The 19744-nt window shown below is 49.0% G+C and overlaps 2 protein-coding genes across 2 annotated transcripts in view; one reads left to right on the top strand and one right to left on the bottom strand.

The window, feature by feature from the left end:
* The window catches only part of LOC111667091 (butyrophilin subfamily 1 member A1), a 6796-nt gene extending 2324 nt beyond the window's left edge, over positions 1–4472 (top strand). The window contains exons 2-10 of the mRNA XM_023422673.2: positions 546–637; positions 717–815; positions 1911–2018; positions 2101–2259; positions 2437–2577; positions 2850–2901; positions 3073–3099; positions 3703–3729; positions 3809–4472. Of these exons, the coding sequence (XP_023278441.1) occupies positions 575–637; positions 717–815; positions 1911–2018; positions 2101–2259; positions 2437–2577; positions 2850–2901; positions 3073–3099; positions 3703–3729; positions 3809–4368 (1236 nt within the window). The 5' untranslated portion in view covers positions 546–574 and the 3' untranslated portion in view covers positions 4369–4472. The remainder of the gene's footprint in view (positions 1–545; positions 638–716; positions 816–1910; positions 2019–2100; positions 2260–2436; positions 2578–2849; positions 2902–3072; positions 3100–3702; positions 3730–3808) is intronic.
* A 551-nt stretch (positions 4473–5023) lies between these two features.
* itgb4 (integrin, beta 4) overlaps positions 5024–19744 on the bottom strand; it is a 17671-nt gene continuing 2950 nt past the window's right edge. Inside the window, exons 6-37 of the mRNA XM_087178322.1 lie at positions 19553–19629; positions 19252–19460; positions 18754–18857; positions 18565–18666; positions 18283–18418; positions 17666–17791; positions 17213–17331; positions 17042–17075; positions 16696–16890; positions 16505–16608; positions 16356–16414; positions 16244–16267; positions 15999–16147; positions 15732–15911; positions 15500–15648; positions 15023–15230; positions 14610–14927; positions 14335–14498; positions 14065–14245; positions 13547–13684; positions 13275–13457; positions 13060–13188; positions 12366–12503; positions 9810–9977; positions 9577–9726; positions 9119–9262; positions 7628–7777; positions 6987–7175; positions 6744–6899; positions 6466–6630; positions 6219–6338; positions 5024–6132 (exon numbers count right to left, since the gene is read on the bottom strand). Of these exons, the coding sequence (XP_087034448.1) occupies positions 6002–6132; positions 6219–6338; positions 6466–6630; positions 6744–6899; positions 6987–7175; positions 7628–7777; positions 9119–9262; positions 9577–9726; positions 9810–9977; positions 12366–12503; positions 13060–13188; positions 13275–13457; positions 13547–13684; positions 14065–14245; positions 14335–14498; positions 14610–14927; positions 15023–15230; positions 15500–15648; positions 15732–15911; positions 15999–16147; positions 16244–16267; positions 16356–16414; positions 16505–16608; positions 16696–16890; positions 17042–17075; positions 17213–17331; positions 17666–17791; positions 18283–18418; positions 18565–18666; positions 18754–18857; positions 19252–19460; positions 19553–19629 (4599 nt within the window). The 3' untranslated portion in view covers positions 5024–6001. The remainder of the gene's footprint in view (positions 6133–6218; positions 6339–6465; positions 6631–6743; positions 6900–6986; positions 7176–7627; positions 7778–9118; positions 9263–9576; positions 9727–9809; positions 9978–12365; positions 12504–13059; positions 13189–13274; positions 13458–13546; positions 13685–14064; positions 14246–14334; positions 14499–14609; positions 14928–15022; positions 15231–15499; positions 15649–15731; positions 15912–15998; positions 16148–16243; positions 16268–16355; positions 16415–16504; positions 16609–16695; positions 16891–17041; positions 17076–17212; positions 17332–17665; positions 17792–18282; positions 18419–18564; positions 18667–18753; positions 18858–19251; positions 19461–19552; positions 19630–19744) is intronic.

Here is a 19744-nt window from a genome sequence, read left to right as displayed (position 1 = left end):
CCCATCCCCCCCATCCCCCGCAGCCTGTAAAGCTCTCAGATGCTGCTTCACTTCTCCTTGGGAATAAATTTCCAATTTCAAGGCCGAGATTCATCGACCCACACACGTCAGGAAATCTGTTACTGTGCAAGATTTCTGTTCCTGTGTGTGGAGTGTGTGGAGTGTGTGTTGAGTGTGTGGAGTGTGTGTGGAGTGTGTGTTGAGTGTGTGGAGTGTGTGTGGAGTGTGTGTGGAGTGTGTTGAGTGTGTGTGGGCACAGTCTGTTCTCTCTTCTGTGTGTGTGTGGGTCCACTCTCCTCCTCCTCCTCCTCTAATGATAGCTCAGAGAGCCCGATGATGAGCCCTGTGTGCAGAGCCGTGATCACACACACACACACACACACACACACACACACACTCTCTCTCTCCCTCTCTCTCTCTCTCTCCTTGGTGAGTGTGCAAAGCCGTGATCACACACACTCTCTCTGTCCTGTGTGTGTGTGTGGAGTCAGCTGCAGCTCTGCTCCAGTGCCAGTGCAGTAAAGCTTTTTATTATTGTACCACAGATCAGTGTCGTTGCTCTGCAGCTGGCAGCATGATGAAGGACTGCCTGCAGTTCCTGATCGAACCGGCTAAGAAGCTCAAGATCCGCCTCAAGGTACAGACACGCAGCTCTGGGTTCACCGAGCGCCGAGGTCAAAGCGTTCCTCTGGTCACGATTCTCCTTTTACCCGCAGGAGTCTCGGAAGCAGGTGAGGCTGGAGAAGAAGGTGCCGCTGGTGGAGAGTCAGTTGTTCATCATGGAGTTAGCTCGAGAGCTCAACAAGATCTGCCAGGTGAGGTCAGCCTCTCACTTCCTGTTGTCACTCAACAGAAGTGCCCCATGTCCAATCCAGTCCCAAACACACTCAACTCCGTGTGGAGCCACTCTCGCTGTGGAGGGTCTCTTCATTAAGGGGGAGGGTCTAAATACACTGGGAAGCGTTGGGACGCTACGTTACCTGAAATATTTCAGAACGATTTTGTAATCAAATCAATATTTATCAAAGAGATAATGTTATACACAGCACTGATAAAGAGGTAGCGACGTGGCCTCATCACATTCACAGTGAGCTTGTGAAAGGAAAATTATCCATTGAACAAATAAAAATTCTTTGCTTCCGCTGAACATGTTTTCGTTCGTCGTCTTAATCTAATTTTATCCTTATTTTTTCCACAGTTTAATTTTCAATTATCAAGTCAAATAAAATTGAGATTAGCCCGAAGTGTCTCTGCCTCGCACTTCCTGCTGTCGCTCGACAGGAAGGTCCAATCCCAGTGGCCCCCTCTCAGACTCTGAGGCACTTAGTGCCGTCTCACTGTCAAACCATCGAGGACATGAGGCCAGACATTTTGAGCCCTTTATGCACACTTCCCGTGGGGACTTACCCAAAGTTCATAGCGTTGTGACATTAAACACGAGGTTACCGTGGTTACCAAGCTTCATCCGGGAGCGTCATAAAACTGTAGACAACGGCCATAAAACTGAAGGAATGATAAGAAAGGTTAACGAACAATCATGAAATGGATCGAACGTGAACGAACACAGAGCTCAGTGACTCAGAGCCTGAACTGTGTGTCGTTATCTGTCGTCTGATGACAGGAAGATAAACTCAGACCTGATCCGACATTATTATTCTATTGTAAAACAGGAAGCGTAGGGAGAGAATGTCCCAAACCCACAATGCAACCTGTTTTACGTGATGTGTCACACACTCACTGACCAGGTGACGTCAGCGATGTCTGTTCGGGTTCAGGGCTTAGGCCTTCGGGGGGGTCACTGGGATTGTGTCTCTGTCACTTCCTGCTGTCACTCAACAGGAAGTGTCTCTGTCACTTCCTGCTGTTACTCAACATCATGGCCCCTCACTCCTGTCTTGTCTGTATTCCAGAGGTCAACCATCCTGGGCCACATCTGGACCAGTGAGGACATCTGGCCCCCCAGCGTGTGTCGGGACTTCATCGTGGAGTGGGCCGCTGTATTAGAGAAGAGAGTGCAGGTATGAAACAGGTGTCACGTGACTTTTCCTACGGCAGCATCACCGCGGCATGTTGGTGTTTAAACGTCTGTTTGTGGTTCAGCCGAGGATCGTCTCGTCCGAACACCAGTACGAGAGGCCGGAGAAGAAGGACTGGAGGGGGCACCTCCTCTGCATGCTGGAGGCGGGGGGGGAGTGCGAAATGGGACCCCACAAACGAGTCATCATGGACTGGACACGGGAGATGAAGAGCAGACCTCAGGTGAGTGTAGACAGGTGGAGGTGAGGAGGCTGCTGGGCGATTAGACTCTGACCCAGTTCCCTCCTGGTCCTGATAAAGATGATTAACATAAACCTTTGACAGTCATCCCATCATACTCGTAATGTCCTGGAGCTTTATAAACCTCACACCACCCTCCCCCCTCCCCTCCCCCTCCAGCCCAGCGTGTGGCCGGGCGAGCCGGTGCTCATGATGCTGGACGACCTGGAGTTCCAGTGGAAGAGGGGCCGTCTCCCCAACCTGCTGCCCGCCATGGAGCTGGTCATCCTGGTCGTGCTGAACGCTGACAGCCCTGTGAAGGTCTGGAAGTCTGATCAGATCGTTTTATTAAAACCTTAAAGGACTGAAAACATGATCAGTTCAGTAAAGAGTGTAGAGCATCATGTCTGTGTCATGTCTGTATGATGTGTATATATATAATGTATATGTGATGGATGTATATACGCTACACGACGTCCAGATAATTCCCTTTATCTGATCGCTCCACTCACCTTGGCCTTGGTCTTTATGTTTCCATGGTTTTTGTGTGTGTGTGTGTGTGTGTGTGTGTGTGTGTGTGTGTGTGTGTGTAGGAGGATGTGACTAAGCAGTGGCTGGTGAGGAAGCAGAGGTGTCAGAGGAGCGGTGAGTGGATCATCATCTCGTTAACGTAGCGAGTGTGAACTGTTGTAGACTGTAACAGAGTGTGTGTGTGATACTGATCAGTATTGATCTGTGATCAGAGGACAGGAGGTGTTGATCTGACTCTCTCTCTCTCTCTCTCTCTCTCTCTCTCTCTCTCTCTCTCTCTCTCAGACGCTGCTCGTTACATCCCCCACAGTGGTGAGTGGACACCTGAACACTGCTCACCTGATCTTTATTACATCACAGTGTAACACACACACACACAGGGTCGTATGCGATGTCACTCTTTACACTTTATTCAGACGTATTCAGACTCAACCATTGATTATTTTATTTATCAATCAATGACATCAAACATCCAGAGATGTTTAAAAAGTTCACTGATTTCATCACTTTATAAAGTTCATGTGTTGAACAGACTGAGCTGCTCTCACACAGACACATTCAGTATCACCTGACATAAAACCTCAGGATTCACTCTGGTTTAAACTGGTCTGGTCTGGACTGGATTGAACTGGAGTGGACTGGTATGGTCTGATCTGATCTGGTCCGGTCCGGTGTGGTCTAATCTGGTCTGAACTAGTCTGGTCCGGTCCGGACTGGACTGGAAAGGTCTGGTCTAATGTGACTGGACCAGTCTGGTCTGGTTGGACCATAAAAGACAAAACAATGAGCTGATAGAAGCTGAACCTGAGTGAAGCTGGTGGGATCTGTATCAGGTGTGTCAGGGTCACATGACCTCAGTGATTTGATTTATTATTGATATAAATATTGATCACAGCATCTCCTCTTTCTCTACAGTGTGGAACTGGATCTGTGAAGCCGCAGGTATGAACCCTCCTCTCTCTCCTTCATCACCCTGGTACCTGACTCTGTGTAACCCTCCTGTCCTGGTCTGACTCCACAGACGACGTCAGTCTGGATCCGGACTCGGCCAACCCAGACCTGCTCATCTCCGCTGATGAGAAGCGGATGCGGTGCGGCCTGGAGCGCCGGGACGCCCCGCGGTGCCAGAGACGCTTTGACGGCTGGTGGTGCGCCGCGGCCCAGGAGGGCTACGCCTCCGGACGTCACTACTGGGAGGTGGAGGTGGGCGAGCGGGACTGGCGACTGGGAGCGGTGAAGGCGTCGGCCGTGAGGCAGGGCTTCCGCTCGCTCAACACAGACACGGGTTACCTGACCCTGCGTCTGGAGAGGGGCTCAGACCTGAAGGCCCTGACGGTTCCCGCCACCCCGCTGTCACAGAGCCTGGTGCCCAGGAAGGTGGGGGTGTTCCTGGACTATGAGCAGGGCCAGCTGTCCTTCTACGACGTGGAGAAGCGCTCTCACCTGTACACCTTCAACGAGAAGTTCACAGAGGAACTGATCCCCGTGTTCGGGACTGTGGAGGTGGTCAAAGACCTGGTGATCAGGCCTGCAGACCTCAGACAGCCGTGCCTCTGCCCGGGGCCCTGCCTCTGGAACTGAACCGTCTGAGACCCTGGTCCTCTCTGGTCCTCAGTCTGTTTGTATTCTGCTCAGTTCTGTAGTGAATCTGAATCCTGTTCTGGTTCTGAACCACAAGTCTCTCTGGAGAGGGGGGGCGTGGGGGTTGGGGTTGGGAGCTTGTGAGATCAGGAACCAGAACCACCATCGTTCTGCATCACAGCCTCTGTGACTCTGCCTTCATGGAGACGTTTTATGTTTTGTTTTTCACTGTCCAATCAGATTCAGACGTTTCAGAAACATTTTTCTTTTCGGGTCAGAAACATGAGTCACATGGTTTTCATGACATCACGATTTGATCACGTTTTTATTACTTATAGATGAAAACTAACTTCAGTCGTGTGATAGAAGCATGAAGCAGAGAGCAGCTGATGGGGGGGTCTCAGCTGATGGGGGGCTCAGCTGATGTGGGGGGGGTCAGCTGATGGGGGGGGTCACTTTCAGCTGCAGGTCAGACAGACGGGCTGATGCATGTCTTTGCTTCTTTGTCTCGAGCTTCATGAAAACATGTGTCAGGCATGAGCTTCTTTCTGCAGCTGTGTTCTTCTTCTTCTGTTGTTTTTTTCTCCCAAACATCAATAAATGAACCGTGAACGCTCCTCTGGTCGTCAGTGGTGACACATCATTCAGACACAAATTCATTACAGAACGTTTTAATGTCAGATCTTTAATTAAACAACAGACAGATGAGATCAACTGTTTAAAGTGATACACGTGGATCTGATCTACATGAAGATTTACTGTGTCTGCTTCTGGTGAAAAGTTGATCCAACTCTAAAAATATGTTTTACAAAAACATCAACAACATCAGGCCGAGATAAACTGAAGCAAATACAATCTTTCTGTCCTTACACACCACTTCTCTCAAACATCTCCTCGTTAAAATGTAAAGAAACACATGAAGGTGAAGCAGTGTTGACCACACCGTCTGAAATATAAAACCATGTTACATCATGATCATGTCAGAAGGAAAACATGAATCAACAAGCACAAACCTGTGTCTGCAGAAACCTCTGTGTTTGGTATTAAATCCACCGTCAGTCTGCTTCAATAAAAACCATAAAAAGTTAAATATACTTGGAAAAACTTAAATATACAAATCTATGAACAAGAGTCCAGAATACTTGACTGTGATTCTCCTGGTCTCAGACTGGATCAGAACGCACCAGGTAAAACTCAGACTGACGGTTCAGTCACAACACGGGCTGAAATTTAGTGAAAACTTTATTTATACAGCTCTTTTCTTAACAAGTGGACAAGGTCACTTTGGATTACTGAGCCACAGTCAGTTTACTGATCTACAGTCAGATTACTGGACCATAGTCAGATTACACAGTCAGTTTAAAGCCCTGGTGTGTGTGATCAGACCTGAACCATAGAGGGAGTTTTACACTAGATGAGGATGAAGGTGGAGAAACGAGTGAAAACATGAGAAGCAACAGTGACAGTAATGGAAACATTAAATGAACCTGGTCTGTGGAAGACACACAGTTTGTAACAGACATGAAGGAACTCTCTTCTCCTTTGTTTACTGCTCACACACACATAAAATAAACACTGAGTGTGTGAGAGAATCTCAGATATGATCATGTTGGACATTTAGTTAAATAAGATCTTATGACTCGTAGAACATCTTCTTGGTGACAGTCGTCCCGCCCATGACGCTCCTCTGAACCACCTCCTTGGTGATCTGACGAGTCAGCATGCCGCTGGTCTCTGTGTGCTGTGTGGTCATCATCATCCCGTCTGTCAGAGAGAGACAGCAGCTCATTCATCAGTCAATAACTCTTATTTACAGCAGAACAGAGCTCACGCTAAAACCGTGTCTGTACCTGAGAAGTAGGGGTCGTTGAGCATGGTGTGTGAGACGTTGGTCCGTGTGCTGACTTCTGTCGGCAGGTGGAAGACATCCCTCGTCGTCATTGATTGGCTGTTGAACTGAGACAGTGCACCTGCAGAGGGTGAGGAGGGAAAAGACATGCAGATTTTAATCCTGGAGTCCTGACCTCATACTGCAGCTCAGAGCTGACTGGTCTGACACGTCAGTCACAGGAAGTGATGAACTGAAATTCATCTCACCTCCATCCTGAGACTCGATGGTGATGATGCCCTCCCGCTCTGGACCAAAGCCTTGTGTGGTCCGAGCCTGGACTTTGAACTTGTAGGGGACGTTCTCAGTCAGGTTTGGGACGGTCAGACTGGTCTCAGCGCTGTCGCCGTTCACCTGGAAGGAACGCACGTCACCTGGAAACAACAGAGGATCAGAAAAACACAAGTTCACAACCGAGAGTGAAGAGGGGACAGGTGAAGTGAGGGTGTCGTCTTACACAAAAATAACTACAAAGCAGAAGACTCACCTCCACCGTGCAGCTGTTCACAGGTGACCACGTAGCCCAGGATGTCTCCGTTGGGTTTGCGAGGTTTCTCCCAGCTGAGCTGCAGAGAGTCGGGACTCAGAGCCGTGAAGACCAGGGGCCCTGGAGCACTGGGGGTGCTCAGAGTGAAGGGAGATCCTGCAGCGACAGAGGAGAGCTCAGACACTGACGGACACTGACACTGACTGATAAAGTCACGGTCTCTGTGGGTTACTGGACCAGTACCTGGCATGGGGCTGAGGGGGCTCTTGGGGTCGACAGCAGACTCGATGGTGATGACGCCCTCTCTCTCTGGACCCCAGCCCTCCTGGCTCTGAGCCTTCACCTTGAACAGGTAGGAGTGATTGGGCAGCAGGTCCTGGATGATCACAGAGTTCTCTGCTGGGTTCGTCACGTTGATGCGCTTCATGTCGCCTTCAGGAGAAGACACAGGTTGGTCAGCATCAACAGGAAACACTCAAAAATGAATTTAAAAACAATTTGAGAATGCACCTAACCAAGACTAACCCAAACTTAACTAAAAAAACAAAGCAAACTAACCCAAACTAAACTAAACTTAACAACCCAAACTAAACTACACTAAACTAACACAAACTAAACTTAACTCAAACTGAACTAATTTGAACTAAACTAAACCGAACTAAACTAGACTGAACTAAACTAAACCAAACTTACCAAAACTAACCCAAACTAAACTAACACAAAGTAAATTAACTCAAACTGAACTAATTTGAGCTAAACTAACCCAAACTAACCTAAACTAACACAAACAAAACTACACTAAACAAACTCAAACTAAACTAACCTAAACTAGCAGCAGTTTTACCAGGTCTGGTTCAGTAAACGGTCCGTCAGGGTTCACTAACCTCCGTTGAGCAGCTGGTACAGGACACAGTAGCCCAGGATGTCCTTCTCACACTGGGGCTCCTGCCAGCTGACTTTGAGGGCCGTGGGGCCCAGAGCAGAAAACACCAGTCTGCTGGGGGTGTCAGGGACACCGGGGGACAGTCGAGCGTCTGGTGGGTGACAGAGAGACCAGAGTGAGAACTGCACTGTATGTATGTAGTATGAGTATGATCAGTGTTAATATGTTGTGTATCTGTTGAGAGTGCGAGGTTTAAGAAAGACGGGGAGAGACTGAGACAGAGTGTTACTCCTTGTTTTGATTGTTATTCTTTTACACAGACATCATTTACTTTAACTGATGAGTGATGAATATGAACTTGCAGAAACCTTTTTACTTTCTCGTCTGTTACGGTCAGATCACTGATCATCAGCTCATGATGCTGTTGTTAGTAGAGACTGATGGGAAATCTCTTCCTGTCCTTGTGGTCCGGTAGAGAAGGGTGACCAGATGTCCCTGTTTTCCGGGGACAGTCCCTGTTTTTGGTGTCCTGTCCCCAGCTGGAGCTGTCCCCGGAAATGTCCCCGTTTTCAACCATGAATTAAAAACCAGACGTCTAGCATTGCGCTTGTTTTGAGGTGGCTAGCTGCTAGATACAGCAGCTTCAGAAGTGAAGCTAAAACCACTGAAATAGAGTTATCCAATCAGATTTTTCTTTTTTTGTTGTCTCTAGGCAGATAGATTAGTTGGCTCACTCACTGGTTAGGAGTTCATAACCAGTCAGTAAACTTACAAAAACAAACATACCCAAAGCCTCCCTGCCGGAACTTGAAAAGAATTTGACTTCACACGACAATATTCACAACCTGGAATACTTTTATGAAAAAGGATTGATTGATTATGATGAAAATGATTCTTGCTTTTGATGATCTGTGGACCCATACGAACTAAAGGAATGTAAATAATTGTCGAGTAGATAGACAATTGGACTTCAAAACTGATTCAAAGGTAGGGAGTCATCGTTTTATCCGTCGTTCTTCACCATAGTGTATTACAGTACAACAGTTACCATGTTCAGAACACAAGAAACAAGGACTATCCCCTTTTTAATTTCATATGTAAAATCATTGGATATTTTAATGATATATTAATCGCTGAACTAGAAATGTCCTCGGTTTTCATTTCAGATATCTGGTCACCCTAAGGTAGAGGGTCCGTCAGAGCTTCTCTGACGAGCTGAGGAAAACTGGGCTGAACCAACATCTAAACAGTGAGCATCCTCCAGCTCAGTGTTTTGTATTGTAGAAGGAACCGTATGCTGATAGGACATAATCTAGTGGTTTCCAGTAATCCATAAAATGAGTGATCTGAACACATAAAACAGCAGGTTTGATCAGATCCAGGAGGGAGACAGAATCAGACACTCAGAGAAGCAGAAAGAGAGACGAGCTGCGTTACACCTCACACCCAGCACACACATCCACGGCCTCATGCTCGTATGTTGCAGACTTACCGTGGAGCACCCTGTCCAGATTATATAAGGCTTCGTTGACCTCTGAAGACTGGGTCCTGGCCCTGGGACCCTGAGACAGGATGTAGCTGAACTGGTTCTGAGAGCTGCTCTGCATCCCAGCGTAGCCAAACCCACCTGAGGGCGCTTTGAGCAGGGAGGGGGGCAAAAGAGGAGGACACCGGAGTGATAAAGAAGAGAGGCAAGTGGCAAGGGAGAGGGGCAGGTAGAAATAAAACACATGGAGGACAGATGAGACAGGGGAGGGAGGGAGAAACAGCGATAGTCAGCAGAGTGGATAAGCCTGGTGTGCAGCCAACAGCCCCAACCCTTAGCTAACAGAAGTTCAAGCTTCATGTCAAGGCGTTTTAAACACTGACTGTCTTTGACCAGAGAGACAGAGCTGATCCTCCGACATTCACTTTGGAATAATTCAAACATCACTGAGGACTGAGACCTACCAAGAGCTGGAAACTTGGACGACACTTCTCCCATGACGATAGAGTCCCGGATGTGTTCGTCTGTGTAAAGCCCTCTCTCTGAGCGCTTCCTCATGATGACCTCTGAAGTGTGGACTGTCCCTCCCATCAGGTCCTGTCTGTGAGAGCTTCCTGCAGGAGCAGAGACAGGTAAAGGATGAAGACTCGCGTTCTGCCTGAGTGTTTCTCTATGAAATCACTGTCATCCATCTCACCTGGTCCGGTCATGTAGGTGGTGGTTGTCTCTGTGCTGTAGGAGCCGCCGCCCCCTCTGTAGTTGGAGCTCAGGGTGGACATAGGAGAGGAGGAGGCGGACAGGTTGCGGGTCGCTGATCCTCCTGGGTAGAGGAAGCTCTGATCCCACTTCCCGTTCACGGTGTAATCTGTGAACAACGGGAACCACAACTGTCAACACACAGAACCTGGAGGATTTAGCAGTTAGCATCCTGACACTGAACAACACAGTGCCACTGATGTGAAGCACCCAGAACCAGGCTGGACAGGTCTACAGACAGAAAGCACCAGCAGTTTATGACCTGTAGCTCCAGTACACATGTGACAGGTTACAGATGCAGCAAGAACAGTTTAACAGATGAGCACCACCTACAGGCAGGGAGAGAAATGTCAGTGTTCCAGCTGCAGGAAGTGAGTGTTTGTAGCTGCTAAACTTTCTCTCCTTGTATGGCAGTGAAATTATTTCTGTTGTTTATTCATTGATGTTTGATTCTGTAACACTTTCTGCTGACGTCTCCAGTAGTATCATTATTAAAAAGGAAGCAGAGGAATAACTAAACATAAGACACACCAAGTAGAGAGAGCAGGAGAGGGTCATTGCTAACTGCTAAGCTAAAGAAGGTAGCAGATCTGACTAGCATGTAAACAGCAGGAACACCAGCAACACAAGAAGCCCTGTTAAGAAATAAATGGTTTCTATTCACTTAAATGATAGAGGGCTTTTAATTTGAAATGGTGACAGGAAGTGTTGAGTTTGTATTAATACATAATGCAGTAACTTTAACATGGCGAACGGGAGCGCCGGAAAATGAGGCTTCGTACTAAAATACAGCTTTGACCAAGTCTACATGTCAAACAGAGGGAGTTAGACACAAAGACCTGCTACGTTCTCCAGGTAAATAAAGGCCCCGCCCATTTTTTGTGGAAATACAGTAGTTAAAAACTGTTGTGGATCCACTGTAAACACCCCCTGATGATGTCATAGAAACTGCCAAATGGTTTTGAAATAGCCAATGGGAAAAGTCTAACACTTGGCTGACCAATGGTGTAACTTCATCACTCAATTAGTCACTCACTCATTCACTCAGTCACTCAGTCAGTCAGTCAGTCAGTCACTCACTCAGTCATTCACTCAGTCAGTCATTTACTCAGTCAGTCAGTCAGTCAGTCAGTCAGTCAGTCAGTCAGTCACTCAGTCAGTCAGTCAGTCACTCAGTCAGTCAGTCAGTCAGTCAGTCAGTCACTCACTCACTCACTCACTCACTCACTCACTCAGTCAGTCACTCACTCAGTCACTCAGTCACTCAGTCAGTCACTCAGTCAGTCAGTCAGTCACTCAGTCACTCACTCAGTCAGTCAGTCAGTCAGTCAGTCAGTCAGTCAGTCAGTCAGTCAGTCAGTCACTCAGTCAGTCAGTCAGTCACTCAGTCAGTCAGTCAGTCAGTCACTCAGTCAGTCACTCAGTCAGTCAGTCACTCACTCAGTCAGTCAGTCACTCAGTCAGTCAGTCACTCAGTCAGTCAGTCAGTCAGTCAGTCAGTCACTCAGTCACTCACTCAGTCAGTCAGTCAGTCAGTTCTGGCCCGTGGATGAGATCAAAGTAAGACCGAGTTCAAAGATGGAGGTGGTCTGACCCAGGACCCAGGAGTACTGAGTCCTGATGTAATAATGTAGTAACGACCACTGAGCACTGATGGGTTGGAGTGTGAACCTATCGACAGACGTTGTGGCTGCTGTGATCCCATCGCAACACTGGGACGACAAAATAACACCAACCTCCTGACGACACGACAGGAAAAGTCCGGGAATCTCTTCTTTCCACCATCTCATGTCAACCCACAGCCGGTGACATTCTTCAGTCTGGACCAAAAGGTTTTATCAACACAGTGACATTTCATCCCTTGAATATAAAATGCAGCTGTAACACTCGTTTCCTGCAGGTGGCGCGGGTCGCAGAATAACGGTAGTTTATTGGCTGTAGGTGGTGACATCATCATGTGTTCCTCTGCAGGTCTAAACTGCTGCTGCTTTTATTCTGACATGTGGAGAACTGTGATACTGGTTGAAGAGCTCGACCTGAGGAGAACCTGCAGCCTGCTGAAGGTGATGAAAACAAACGCAGCTGCGGGAACAGGTGTCGTCACCGTGTTTCATTAATGAAGAGCCCATTATTTCCATTCAGCCGCACAGTGACTAAAGCCTGACACACACCGACAAGCCGCCTCCACATCACTACCTCCCCAGTGGGACGGAGAGAGGACAGACAGAGACAGGCACCTGGAAAAGCCTGCCCCCGATCATCAACTGGAGGTGGGGCAGTTGATGCCAGTTTTCCTCTCTGAGCCGGAGGGAGGAGAGGTGGGAGAGGAGCCAACGAGGGGGGAGGGGAAACTGAATGATTGGATAAGTGATAATGATTCTGAGCAGATCAATCGCAGAGGCAGAGAGAAACGCTGGTCGCCTTGACGGGCACATGACTGGCCGTGCATATCAGCTGGCATGCTGCCTATCTGTGGGTCTGGTGGAGGGGTCTTCACCTGGCTGAGGGTGGGGGGCCTCATCTGAGCTGGTCTCTGTGTCTGTGCTGAGCCGACTGGGGATGACGTCCACCTGCTTTTTCCACGACACCTTACGCAGGTCTAGGTGGGAGCCCACCAGCTTCACATATTTCCAGCCTTGTGTTTGGGGTCAGGTAGAAGCAGGCGAAGAAAACAAGGACCAAGTTTGTTTTTAACTGTACATTACTTTTTCAGAAAAAGCTGCAACACATTCATGGGATTACATCATAAATATGTATTTATAGAGACTAGTGAGGGAGGTCCTGTCTGTGATTGTACAGTACTGGTACTGCTGCTGGCTGGGGCGTTGCTGCAGAATAAATCCCTGACATATGGAAGTGAAAAACAGGCAGTGATGATGTGATGATGCCGGAGCTTCTCAGCTCGGCCTCAACGCCCCTTTTGTAAAATGAGGAGGGGTGTTAACATGAACCTCTTCAGGCTTCACACAGAAAAGCAGAAATGTAAGACTGATTTCCTCCAGCTCTGATCTGACCAACTCGTCACCGAGCTGTCTGTCTCCTCTCACAGCTCAGTCATACCACAGCTCACGTTGTACAGAAACACTCAGCTACAAGGACAAAGCAGAAAGCCTGAGAGGACAGAGGCAGCTCACAGTCACATCACTGTCAGCTGTGAGGAGCAGCTGGTGGTTTCAGCTCTGGGTACCCACCATCACCAGAGACGCTGGGGGTCTTGGAGCCTGTGGGGGACTTGAGCACCTCATTGCTGTACATCAGGTAGCTGTCGTACTCGTCTCCTGCCTCTGCGTCCACTATGGGGACGTCTGGGATGATGGGAACTAGGGACAAAGAGAAAGAGACAAACCCTCTTAAGGAATCAGGCCTCACTGTAACTGTCGTCCAGACGTGTTTGTCTGAGACTTACTGGACAGAGGTCGGGTGGGCTGTGATGCCAGGTTGATGGTGGCGTCTCTGAAGGGACCCCAGCCCACGCTGTTCTTGGCGCGGACCTTGTACTGGTAGGTCTGGGCGCTCTGGAGGTTCTCGATCAGCAGCATCCGTTTCTTGGGGTTGTCGATCTTAACTTTCTTGGCGGGGCCCACCGGCTCTGTGAGGAGGAGACAGTGTTAGGACCTGATGACATCATGTAACCGTGGTGACAGCATTTCCTGTTCTGGGTGGGACTAGGCCTCGTACTCTGTTCGTCGTCGATGGGCGTGTAGATGACCTCATAAGCCGTAATGTTTCCGTTCGTCTCTGCAGGCTCCGCCCAGCTGACCTGAGTGACAGTCGGACTGATGACGTTGAAGGCCAGACGTCCAGGTTCACCAGGAACTGCAGGAGAACAGGTCAGACTTAGTGTATTCATAACACCAGTGTTTACATCACTGCATTAACATACGAAGTAGTTATTAATAACCTGGGAATGACTCTCTGCACACACAGTGTTGGATTTATGAACAGCTGTTGCAAAAAGCAAGCAATCAAACACAAACAAACAAACAATCAAACACAAACAAACAAACAAACAAACACAAACAAACACAAACAAACAAACAAACAAACAAATAAACAGACAGACAGGCAGGCAAGCAAACAAATAAGTAAACAAACAAACAAAGTATGAATCGTGTTTGCTGTAGCTGACTGGTTCTAACTGGTTCTGACTGGTTCTGACTGGTTCTGACTGGTTCTGACTGGTTCTCAGTAGTTACCATCCTCCAGGGTTTGGCAGGGAATGATGTCGGTGTTGTGGCCGTCTCCCATTGAGTTGTAGGCGCACACTCTCATCTCATAGTCACAGTAGGGGTAGAGGTTGGTGAGCTCAGCCTGAGGAGTCTTCACGTCCAGGACCTGGGCGTCTTTTTCTGGGTCGCCGTAGATCCAGTACTTCACCTACAGAAAGAAAAGACTAAGTGTTTGTCTGTTGTAAATGATGTGGACTCATTCTAGCTGAAGCTTCTGTTCTCGTTGACGTGATGTACCTTGTACCCCGCGGGGTTACCATGCGGTGGGTCCCAGTTCAGGCGAATGCTTCTGGGTCCAGTTGGCTTGGCTTTAGGGTTTCCTGGAGAAAGCAGGAGACCACCAGGGGAGGTGGCCTTCTGGTTGATGAAGCCCTTCTGCTGCAGGTTCATAAACTCAGGAGCTGCAGGAGGTGGAGGAGGTTAGGATGAAACAGAACCTCAGTCCTAGAACAATCCATCCCATGTCTGTATCATGTTATCTCCAGCTCCACGTTCTCCTCAGTATATCTTACCTCCGTCTGTGACGTTGACCAGGGTGGTCTTCCTCTCCCCAACAGAAGCATTACTGCTGGGGTCAAACAGCTCCAGGTGGAAGGTCTCAGGCTGGATGGGACCAGGATGGGCTTTGGGGTCGATCACGATGTTCTTCTCGGTCTCTCCGGGACCGAACTTGAGGGGGCCGGACAGCTCGAAGCGCTGGGCCTTCTTGGTGCGCCATTTCACCGTGGCAGGACTGTCGGTGTTTCGACTGCGGACCACCGGGATGGTGTAGGTCGGGTCAGATGTGGTGAAGTTCTGGGTGCCCTTCTTGAACATCATCACACTGGGCTCTGGATAAAATAAGATGAATGTGATGAAGAGAAGAAACCTTAGAGATCAGCGTGTTGACCGGGAGGACGGGGAAACGCGCCCTGCGTCTGCTCACCTGGTTGGTCGGCAATGGTGACGGTAGTTCTCGGGTAGCGTCCCAGCTTGGCGCCCTGCCGGGGGTTACTGAGGTCCATGACAAACTGCTTCACCTGTTTGTCCTCCAGGAGGCCGTCCTTCTCACCCAGCTCCAGCAGACGGACAGGAACTGTCTTCTGGGTCTCACCAGGACCGTAGGTCAGGTCACCTTCCACAGTCACATAGTCCTAAACACAGAGACAGCCAGGTGAGCAGCACAGTCTGGATGAAGACCTGCACCTCACCTACGACTCAGACCCTTTACTCAGGTAAGTACCAATACTGTTTGAGTCAGGGTAGAAATAACTGCCACGGATTAAAGCTCAAGTCCTGGACCTCTTCCTTTTTAACCAGTGAGAACCTGATCCAGATGAGAGAACAGAAACCCAGACTGGACCGGTCTGTATCGGGACAAAGAACCAGCTCAGCTCAGGGCGGAGTTCAGGTCACAGCTCACCTTCTTGTCCTTGGCCGTCAGGTCCCGTGTGCGATAGGTGACCTGTGTGCGTCCATCCTCGATGATCTCTCTGCTGATGGGGATATTGGCGACTCCGTCCTGTCTGCTGTAGGTGTAGGCGGGCTGGAGGAAGGAGAACACGCTGGAGGCTGCGGAGAGGAAGAGGAGGATCAGTTCACCTGGTTTTCCTTGACTGAACAGACAGGAAGTAAAAAAAAAGTGAGAATCTCACCGTGCTCCTTGATGATGGTGATGTTCACCAGACGTTTTCCGATCTCAGCGATGCCCAGTGGAACGTCCATGGCCTCCACCTGCAGCTGCTTCTTGTCATCGTCTTCATCCTTGACGAAGAGCGGCACGTGAACGTCCACTGACTCCACCCCCTGTTGGAACTCGACGGCTCCTGCAGCCTCTGCACAGACGGACCAGGTATGATGATGACGACATTGTTATCAGTGATGGAGACACAGGAAATCAGACGGGGATCAGCATCACTCACCTCTGTCTGTGGCCACAGTGTAGTAACCAGGAACCACTTTGAGTTCGTGGAAGTTTCCGGACTGGACATTCTTCTCTGTGAGTTTGACGATGTCATGGTAACTGCTGCGAGGAGCAGACAGGACGGTGTCCACGATGGTGTAGTCCTGCCTGAGGAGCGCAGGGAGGGCAGAGATGTTAGACCTTGACTCACCTGTGGGTCCTTAAAGAGACAGAGTGAACTCTGTGTGTCCAGCTGAACGTTACCTTTTCCCAGCATTCCTCTGCATCCTGTAAGAACCACAGCAGATATCAGTGAGAGAACACACACCAGTACACAGTGTAGACACAGGTCTGGACCTGGACCTGGACTTCTTACCTGAACGCGGTCTTCTGCACCTTCTGGCCCCCGGTGACTTGGTTGTACACCTCATTCAGCTGGAGGGAAGAACACACACAGGTCTCAGTGACACACTCATCGTTAACACACTCACACACTCGTTCACTGACACACACGAACACACTCACGTTGTCAGCCACTTCCTTGCGGAGCTGCTCAGCGTCTCTGGACTCGGGGCGAGACAGGTTCTCAGAGAAGAGGCGGTTCAGCCGGAGAGAGACCGGGAACTGGACTAGAGACAGAGGAGACAGAGGTTAAATCTTCCTCAGACCAGGTGAGTTCACTGCTTCTGACGAAGGCTGAACGGCCGAGCACTCACTGGTCTCTTTGGGGTTGGGCTTCATCAGAGCCAGGGGGTGGTTGGCTCCTCGGTGGACATTATCTGTGACCTTCCAGCGAACCACATCCGTCCCTTTGGGGGGACCGGTCCTCACCATGGGAGTGTCCAGGTGGTCTGAGGTGAGCAGAGACTGACGGAGCAAATACTCATCCTCCTTGAAGCCAACCATGCGCCCTGCAGAGAAAACAACGAGAGGTGACTCAGACAACATAGTCCCAGGTGAGACAACACGGTCCCAGGTGAGACGACACGGTCCCAGGTGAGACAACACGGTCCCAGGTGAGACAACACGGTCCCAAGGTGGGAGGATGAAGTTACGTCTCACCTCTCCTACAGCACGGCAGCAGGGCCAGACAGCTCTGTGGAAAAGACAAAGGACAGAAACATCATCACCTCTGGATCCAGATGTGAGTGTGCAGATGTGAGTGTGCAGATGTGAGTGTGCAGATGTGAGTGTGCAGATGTGTGTGCAGATGTGAGTGGCAGATGTGAGTACCTGAAAGCAGTTCTTGCAGCAGGCGCAGTACTTCCAGCAGCAGAGCAGCAGCAGAGCCAGCAGCAACAGGAGGAAGAGGAGGAGAGGCAGCAGCCACAGGAGGCTGGCAGCCGGACAGTCTGTCAACACAGAGGACATCGTGTTAGACACACAACAAACACAACAAACACAACAAACACAACAAACACAACAAACACAACAAACACGCAACACTAACTGACTCTAGGTTCATCAGACAGAAGGTTCTACAGTCCTGGAACTGGTCTCCACCACAAAACAATTGTGCTGAGTGGAATTTTGTCTGTTGTGCTCACAACTTTGAAAAATGACACATCATACTACTACTAATAATAATAATAATAACAATAATAATAATAATAATAATAATAACAACTGGCTGATAACTTGCTGCTCTGAGAGCTCGGCCATGTTGTCGTCCAACCCGCAGCTCACCTTTCTTCTTGAGCACCTGCAGCTCCAGGATCCCGTCTGCCTTGTCTTTAGTGTTTTCAGCAGTGTAGTAATACGTACAGTCGTCGTCCTCGTCACGGAAACTGCAGGAGTCCAACACGCTCTCCCCTGGAAACACAGACACACGGTGTTAAAGTTCGTTACTGAGTGTTGTAGGTGTTGGTGTAAAGTCATGGAGTCATATTTTAATGATCTAAAGTTTCCAAATCCACTTTTTCTATTTTAACGTTGGTAAAAAAAACTGTCTCATTAAAGGCGCTGTGATGAGAGAAGATCTCTACGTTAAGAAATCTATTTCCAGAAACTGGTTTAATGTAAACGCTCCAAATCAGGAACAGTGGCTGGAAACTGTCCGAGACATTTTCACTGTGGAAGAACTTTTGAGAGTCGGAGAGAATATGTTGAAAAAGAACTGGGAAAGATTTATATCAGACACAACACAGACTAAATGCCTAATTAAAATAGTTGTATGAATATAGAAATATTTCCAGACTCTGAACCTAGTGAAGACTCTGTGTAAGACACGGCCCGTGATGTCGTAACCATCACTGTGACCTCACAGACGGCGAGGTGCGTCTGGACGGTCACTGATCACTCACGTTCTTTGAGTTCGTCCACCATGATGATCTTAAAGGGACATTTGTTTTTACAATCGTCCGAGTCCTTGTTCTTCCCCGTGTTCCACGCTCGACACTGGACACAAGTCCTCGTAGCTTCACAGGCGCCCAGCTGGGCCTACACACACACACACACACACACACACACACACACACACACACACACACACACACACACACACACAGTTATCAGCCGTTACACAACATTTAAACTGATGCACACACTGCAGGTTAACGCACACTCGTTCATTACATCACACACACCTGGAAGTTTGGCTCACAGGTTGAAGTCACATCGAACTCAGAGCTGACACTCTGACAATCACAGCGGCCGCAGACACAACGTCCTCTTCCGTTACAGAGACCCTGGGACAGACAGAGACACCATGAGACACCAGTCTGAGACACACACACACACACACGTCACACGACAGATCACTCATCTACACTCACCCCCTTACTGTCCAGACAGGTCTGGTTGCTCTTGGTGCACTCGCAGGCGTTTCCCTCCCAGCCCTCTGTGCACATACACCGGCCCATAACACAGGAGCCACGGTCTGAAGAGAGAGGCAGGAACACACTGTGTTATACCTGTGTGTGTGTGTGTGTGTGTGTGTGTGTGTGTGTGTATGTGTGTGTGAAAGACAACATGTCACAGTAAAGGATATATTGACACATTGATAATAATAATAATAATAATAAAAATAACATTAAAACATTGAGAAACAAAAACGGATGATGTATGAATGAAAGAATTAAATATACATATACACACATACACACAAACATATATACACACATAATAAAGCAACCCATGGTGTGCAATACAATATAATAATGTATGATATAAAGGATGTATGTACAGAGTCTCACAGTCAACAATCATACAGGTGGTGAGGGTGACATCAGACACACACACACACACACACACACTTCATCACAGTGTCGTACCGTTGCAGAGGAAGCCTCCGTTTCGCGGACACTGGGTCTTGTCGTACTGACAGTAGGGCCCCTCGTACTTGTCGGGGTTGTAGCACACGCAGGTTCCACACGCCAGACATTCTCCGTTACCTGAGCACGGCTCCTTCATGTTGGGGCCCATGCACTGGCTGGTGTCCAGAGCCGAGGCGCTGGCGGAGCAGTTGCAGAACGTGCCGAGCCTGAAGGACGCAAAGACACAAAAACTCAGAGCCTGGAGGGGAAGGGGAGGAACCAGAACCCAGGTAAACATAACGAGTCATTAAAGTCTGACCAGCCGTCGTAGCAGCGACACTTCCCACACACCAGGTCTCCGTGACCGTTGCACCTGGGAGCTTTAAGGATGGGATTCTGGGGGACAGAGGACAGAGGACAGTGAGTGGATGACCTCGACCGGACCTGGTGTGTGTCAGAGTTAATGTGTGTATGTGTGTGTGTGTGTGTGTGTGTGTGTGTGTGTGTGTGT

This window comes from Seriola lalandi, unplaced genomic scaffold (assembly GCF_002814215.2).
Source record: "Seriola lalandi dorsalis isolate HSWRI2012SDOR001 ecotype SW California unplaced genomic scaffold, Sedor1 jcf7180002054683, whole genome shotgun sequence".
NCBI lineage: Eukaryota > Metazoa > Chordata > Actinopteri > Carangiformes > Carangidae > Seriola > Seriola lalandi.
Note: the sequence above shows the minus strand (reverse complement) of the source record. Positions and strands in the feature narration are given on the sequence as shown.